Source organism: Borostomias antarcticus (assembly GCF_949987555.1).
Source record: "Borostomias antarcticus genome assembly, chromosome: 2".
NCBI lineage: Eukaryota > Metazoa > Chordata > Actinopteri > Stomiiformes > Stomiidae > Borostomias > Borostomias antarcticus.
Window position 1 is genome coordinate 38,917,180 of NC_140235.1, and position 7,184 is coordinate 38,924,363.

The 7,184-nt window shown below is 50.2% G+C and overlaps 1 protein-coding gene across 1 annotated transcript in view; it reads left to right on the top strand.

Annotated features, from left to right (window-relative positions):
- Positions 1–7,184, top strand: part of arsb (arylsulfatase B) — a gene marked incomplete at its 5' end in the record, with an annotated part of 16,134 nt that overhangs the window by 5,534 nt on the left and 3,416 nt on the right. Inside the window, 6 exon segments of the mRNA XM_084455237.1 lie at positions 2,061–2,161; positions 2,164–2,199; positions 2,201–2,212; positions 2,214–2,257; positions 2,259–2,309; positions 4,464–4,534. Of these exon segments, the coding sequence (XP_084311363.1) occupies positions 2,061–2,161; positions 2,164–2,199; positions 2,201–2,212; positions 2,214–2,257; positions 2,259–2,309; positions 4,464–4,534 (315 nt within the window).

The following is a 7,184-nucleotide window of genomic DNA, read 5'->3' on the forward strand; positions in this document are numbered from 1 at the left end:
AAGATCGAGCTCTGGTGGGAGAGGGTGTGAAGGAGGAGGACTTCCGTTTGAAAGTTACGTCTCATATTCACAAGCTTTTACAAACCGAGACTGGACCGCACAACCGGACTGTGTGAAGTGCAGGTCAAACAAACCACCGCGTCGTACGTGTCCGTGGTTTCGTCGTCTTGTTATTCACAAAGCCCCGTGATTCACGGAGCCAAAGGTCCACGCGTTTCCTCACTAACCGTCATGTGTGCTCACGGTTTACTGTTCCAGCTTAGTCACAGTGTAAACACACTAGCCAGTGTCTCAGCCCTGCGCCGTTCAGGCTGAACACACGCCAGCATATTGAGTTTTCTACAGGGATTCAGAGATTCCTTCAGTGATGCAATTCTCTGTTAACTGAGAGGCACAATGGGGCCTTACAGTACGCATAGGAGAGAGAGACACACAGAGACAGAGAGATACAGTACAGAGAGAGAGAAAGAGATACAGAGAGAGAGACGGGGAGAGACTTACATGCAGAGAGATACAGAGAGAGAGACAGACATGCAGAGAGATACAGAGAGAGAGAGAGATACAGAGAGAGAGAGACGGAGACATACAGAGAGAGAGACATGCAGAGAGATACAGAGAGAGAGAGAGACACATGCAGAGAGACAGAGAGAGAGATACAGAGAGAGAGACAGAGAGAGACAGACATACAGAGAGAGACAGACATGCAGAGAGAGATACAGAGAGAGAGAGACATGCAGAGAGAGAGATACAGAGAGAGAGACATGCAGAGAGAGAGATACAGAGAGAGAGAGAGACAGACATACAGAGAGAGAGATACAGAGAGAGACAGACATACAGAGAGAGAGATACAGAGAGAGACAGAGAGAGAGAGACATGCAGAGAGAGAGATACAGAGAGAGAGAGACATGCAGAGAGATACAGAGAGAGAGAGACATGCAGAGAGAGAGATACAGAGAGAGAGAGAGAGACATGCAGAGAGAGAGAGAGAGAGAGACATGCAGACAGAGAGAGAGAGACAGAGAGAGACAGACATGCAGAGAGAGAGATACAGAGAGAGAGACATGCAGACAGAGAGAGAGACAGAGAGACAGAGAGAGAGACATGCAGAGAGAGAGATACAGAGAGAGAGATACAGAGAGAGAGATACAGAGAGAGAGATACAGAGAGAGACATGCAGAGAGAGAGATACAGAGAGAGAGAGACATGCAGAGAGAGATACAGAGAGAGAGAGAGACATGCAGAGAGAGAGATACAGAGAGAGAGAGAGAGAGCTCTGGGCTCAGGGAAGAGAGCAGCAGATTGAAAATGAATTAGAGAGCAGGGGAGCTCTTTCCAGAATACTGCTGGAATCAGCACAGACGGCTTCCTGGACTCTCACCACACCCCCAGAGCCCCCCGCCCCACCCCCCTCCTCCGCTGGTAGTCATGATGGTAGTCATGTTGTCCGGTCTCAGACATATTTCGTATTTCGTCGGTTTGACCACTATGTCGACGGTAACTTCAATCTCGGTGTTATGACTTCTATAGCCCGATATATCTGTCCCCCGAAAGACATCACACCACATCCTAGTCCTAATCCTCCGTCCAAATGTCCCCCGACGGGGATTATTAAAGTCATATCTACCGCGAGGGAAGTTGCCGTTAGTGCTTAGCGAGCACGCTATCGCCATGACAGTGGTGTTGTGTTTCTGAGTGCTGGTAAAGGGATGTAGAGAAAGAGCTTTTATGGAGACATGTTGAGTAGAAGCTAGGGTTGGACTGTCCAGTATCTGGACAACGCCATGTCCACAGGATTGTCCCTTTACGGGACAGTATGGATGCGGCTCGATTCTTATGTGGCTGGTCCTGTGTGTATGTGTGTGTGTGTGTGTGTGACTGTGACTGCTGTTGGCACTCTTTCTTAATGAAGGCTTTACTGATGATAACAGAGATGTACAGTTGGGTCACTTCCTCTAGGACAAATGTACTTATTGTAAGTTGCTTTATGGATAAAAGCGTCAGCTAAATGACTTAAATATAAATGTGTGTGTGTGTGTCTGTGTGTGTGTGTTTTTGACATGATAACGGAGGGCAGACCCTCAGCGGGGGCAGCAACTGGCCTTTGCGAGGCAGGAAGTGGTCCCTGTGGGAGGGCGGGGTCCGGGGCGTGGGACTTCGTGGCCGGCCCCCCTGCTGGAGCGGCCCGGGACCGTCAGTCATGGAGCTCATCCACAATCTCTGATTGGCTGCCCACGCTGCTGAGGCTGGCCGGGGGGACGGGCCAACGGCACCAAGAGACTGGACGGGTTCGACGTGTGGAATACTATCAGGTACACACACACGCTCACACACACACACTCACACATACATACACACACACACTCACATACACACACACGGTTCCTGGGTGGTTTATCCGAGGCTGTCCTCGTCTGCTTTGATTGGGCACCACAGGAGTTTCTCACATCCGACTTTGAGGAGAAGTTTGACAGATAATCCCCTCCGCTCCTACCCCCCCCCCCCCCCCCCCTTTTGACCGGTCTATCTCCCTCTCTAGGGAGTCCCCCCCCCTCCCCCTCCCCGGTCTATCTCCCCCCACCCCCCCCCCCCCCCTAACCGGTCTATCCCCCCCCCCCCCCTCCTGACCGGTCTATCTCCCCCCCTCCCCCCCCCCCTCCTAACCGGTCTATCCCCCCCCCCCCCCTCCTGACCAGTCTCTCTCTCTATGGAGCCCCTGGTCCTTCAATAAGCCCTTTGTTACCGGAGTGATGGGAGCTCAAAGAGAAGGAAATTCCATCAGTCATTCTCACACAAATTTGTAGTCCTTCCATCCCTCTCTCGTTTTCTCTCCCTCTCCCCCTCTCTCTCTCTCTCTCCCCCTCTCCCTCCTCCTCTCCCTCTCCCTCTCTCCCTCCCTCTCCCTCTCTCCCTCCCTCTCTCTCTCCCCCTCTCCCCCTCTCCCTCTCTCTCCCTCTCTCTCTCTCCCTCTCTCCCTCCGCGCCTCCCTCTTCTTCTGCCAGTCTGACCTTGTCTCTCTCAGGAAAAAAGCGCACAGTTAGCTAAAAGTGAATCGGTATTTTCGACGTTTCCATCTTTTATTGGGTATAAATGGGATTTAGCTAGCACACAACGGTACCTAAACACCGACGCGTTCACCACTGTCATTTTTTCTCCGTAAAAGACCCTCTAGTTATAAACGAGTGGGTGTTTAGGTACCGTTGTGTGCTGACCTACGGGGGCCGTCACTGTGAAAGGCCTATCATTGCCTCGCGTCCGACTGACACGGGACATTTGTAAACTAAATGTAGAAACGGTGAAGTGGGATAAATTGAGGGCTACAGTAAGAAGACCGCGCAGCCAATCAATGGTCTCCGCCACAAACCACCACACCAGGCCCGCTCCGCGCTCCTATTGGCCCACGCCGGTCACCTGACCGCCCCTGTTACCTAGGTATTTTTTTTACAGCGTACGTGTCACAATGTTACCCTGCCCCGGGCAACGGAGCTGTTGTTTGTTTTGTCTGTCTTTACGGCCCCACGGTGGGCGTTAATTGCAGCGTGTTTAAAGCGGAGCAGCTCAGGCCTCATGACAGCTCGGCCTCCGGTGGGGAGTCAGAACCAAACCGTTCTGGGGGCGGCTGTGGTTCAGTGGTAGAGCAGGTCGTCCAATGATTGTAGGGTCGGCGGTTCGAATCCCGCCTCCTCCTGTCCACATGTCGAAGTGTCCTTGGGCAAGACACTGAACCCCATATTGCTCCCAATGAGCAGGTTAGCACCTTGCATGGCAGCTGCCGCCATTGGTGTGTGAATGTGTGTGTGAATGGGTGAATGAGAGGCCATTGTAAAGCGCTTTGGATAAAAGCGCTATACAAGTGCAGTCCATTTACCATGAGCAGGAGCCCGGGAGGGCAGGAGGAATGAGAACGTTGTTCTGGCGTGTGTGTGTGTGTGTGTGTGTGTGTGTGTGTGTGTGTGTGTGTGTGTGTGTGTGTGTGGGGGGGGGGGCGGCATGTTTGTGTGTGTGCGCATTTTTTTATGTGTGTGCGGGGCGGGGGGGGGCAGGCATGTTTGTGCATATGCGTGTGTGTGTGTGTGTGCGCATTTATTTTGTGTGTTATCAGATGCGCCGGTCAGAGAAAGTGCTGCTCTCTGAGGTCTGGCGTGGTCAAGTCTGGCGTGGTCAAGTCTGGCGTGGTCAAGTCTGGGGTGGTCAAGTCTGGGGTGGTCAAGTCTGGCGTGGTCAAGTCTGGCGGTGGTCAAGTCTGGCGGTGGTCAAGTCTGGCGTGGTCAAGTCTGGCGGTGGCCGCCGAGTGACCAGCAGACGGCTGGTTCCGATTGGTGGATCAGTCAAAGAAGGGTGCGAGTCCCAGATTGAAGGGTTTGTGTTTAACGTGTGTGAGTGTGTGTGTGTGTGTGTGTGTGTGTGTGTGTGTGTGCGTGCGTGCGTGCGTGCGCGCGCATGTACCTTTTTTTCCCCTCTCACAGCAAAGGCTTGGCCTCCCCCAGAATCGAGCTACTCCACAACATCGACCCCCTCTACTATGACATCGCCCCATGTGAGTTCACCTGCCGAACAGCCGCCATCATCACCACACAAACAAGTCCCTCCTCCCTCAGAGCTGGCGTACACTCCATAACTCACTACCCTTCGGGAATAAACAAGAAATAAACGCTATGTAACGCGTAACCGGTGAGCAAACATGCTAGGACGTCTCTATTAGACAGCAAATGTTGTAAATATATTATATATAAACTTTATATTATATTATATATAACCATTTTCAGCGTGTAGGTTGCTAGCTGGCTTCAGAGGCTGTTGTTGTTTCACGCAGTGAAGGGGACTTTGAAAAAGGTAACGCGCAGATAGGGGAGGAGTCTGGATTGAATCCGACTCGCCGATTGGCCGACCACATGAGTCGGCGCCACTGATTGGTCAGTAATAAACGAATGACTAGGCTTATTTGCAAAACCTACATCCGTTGAGTCAGACTGAAGCTATTGTTACAAATGTTGACCGTAGCTCACCTTCGCGTCCTCTTACAATGCCCTTTCAAAGTCCACTTCTTGTTTTGATGGATGCTGCAGTTCTCTGTGGGAGAGTGTTTGGGCCCATTCAGGTTTGTTGGGGCCCAGAAAGAAGTGATGTCATCCTCTGTTTAGCTCGCTGATTCCCTCAGCACAAAACCCAAATCCCTCAAATGTGTGTGTGTGTGCGTGCGTGCGTGCGTGTCTCGGTGTGTGTGTTTGTGCGTGTGTGTGTGTGTCTTGGTGTGTGTGTGTGTGCTTGTGTGTGTGTGTGTGTGTGTGTGATGCTTGGAAAATGTGACTAATACAGTACAGTGATGTAAATGCTGTACTCCAGATGTCTTCTCTTTCCGTGCGTGTGTGTGTGTGTGTGTGTGTGTGTATGTGCATGTGCGTGTGTGTGTGTGTGTGTGTGTGTGTGTGTGTGCGAGAGTTTCTTTTTGTGCGTCTTTTGTGTTTCATTTAAACTTTTCTCTGAACGGTAACATTTATTTGGACTATTCTACAGTATGTGACATAGCTGTCCAGATTACCTACATGTTTTGACGTAACTCGACACAATCAGCCCAAGGGTTGCATTTAGGCTGAAGAGATGAGAGGATCCCACACACACACCTCGTGAGTGAGTGAGTGAGTGAGTGAGTGAGTGAGTGAGTGAGTGAGTGAGTGAGTGAGTGAGTGAGTGAGTGAGTGAGTGAGTGAGTGAGTGAGTGGAGTGAGTGAGGGGGCACCCCAGGTAGCTCACCGGGTAAGGCACATATGAAGGCTAGTCCATAGGCGATTTTACCCTCTGAGAGTAGGGGGGGCAACATTTTGACGTGAGAAAAAAAAACAAACTGTTCTGCCGTCTCGTCCCATCTATTTACAAAGAATACCAGTTGTGAACAGTATGCTAATAAGAAATCGGTATGACAATTCAATATGTACAACGCATCAAACTTCATCTAGACACCACGAGCATGTCAATATGACTTTATGACCGAGCACTAGGCCATACCCAACATCACAACATCAAACTGCAACTGCCTGCTGGTGCTAGCTTCCTCGCCGATGGTGATGTTGCTAGTGCTAGTGCTAGCTCCGATAGCCTCTGGAGCACTTCTGCATTCGATTGCACCTGCTGCGCTGTCATTTCGAGTGGTAGCTTCTTCATTAGCATTGCCAGATTTTATTTTATTTTATGAAGAAGTGGTAAATTGTTCTTTATAGCTCTTTTTGCCATTATGAGCAGGTTGGCTAGTTGTAGCTTGTTGAGCACTGAGCAGTGCACAGTCAGATCTCATTTTTTTCGACGGACGAGTTGTGCCATTAGTGGATTATGAATATATATATATTTTTAAAGGTAGCCTAGTTTAAGTAATAAATACACTTTTAAAATTAATGATGATCTAACACAAACTGGTACAAACCACAATTCTGGTATTTAATAATTGTGTTAATTAGTAAAAAAAAAAAAAAAAAAAAAGTTTTTTTTTTTTTTTTTTTTAAGAATCTGAGCAGAGTTGGGCTGTCCAATCAGGGGGGGGCACTTGCCCCCCCTGCCCCCCCCTATAAAATCGCCAATGGGCTAGTCCTTCGCGCGGCGGACCCGGGTTCGATTCCCGGCTCGGGTCCTGTGCCACATGTCCTCCCCTCTCTCTCTCACCACATTTCCTGTCTCTCTACACTGTCCTATAACATTAAAGCTGAAAAGCCCTAAAAAATATCTTTAAAAACAAAAAAATGAGTGAGTGAGTGTGTGAGTGAGTGAGTGAGTGGAGTAGAGTATACTGATATTATGAGTAGTGTTCAGTCAGACGTTGGGAGTGTACGCTGCGCTGAAGGAGGCACACTGTCTGCCTCATAAACGATGTGACAATGACAGGAACAAGGTGAGAAAGCATGTTCAGGTGATGGATCAGCTGTGATCACCCCCAGGCTACCTCTCTCTCTCTCTCTCTCTCTCTCTCCCTCCCTCTCTCCCTCCCTCCTTCCCTTTTTCCCTGTCTGGCGTAACAGGCTGCTACTTTTCTCCCTCTGTCTCTCTCTCTCTCCCTCCCTCTGTCTCTCTCCCTCCCTCTGTCTCTCTCTCCTCCCTCTTTCTCTCTCTCTCTCTCTCTCTCTCTCTCTCCCTCCCTCTCTCTCCCTCTCTCCCTCTGTCTCTATATATAAGAGAAGCATGGGGAACGCACCCCTTCTGTA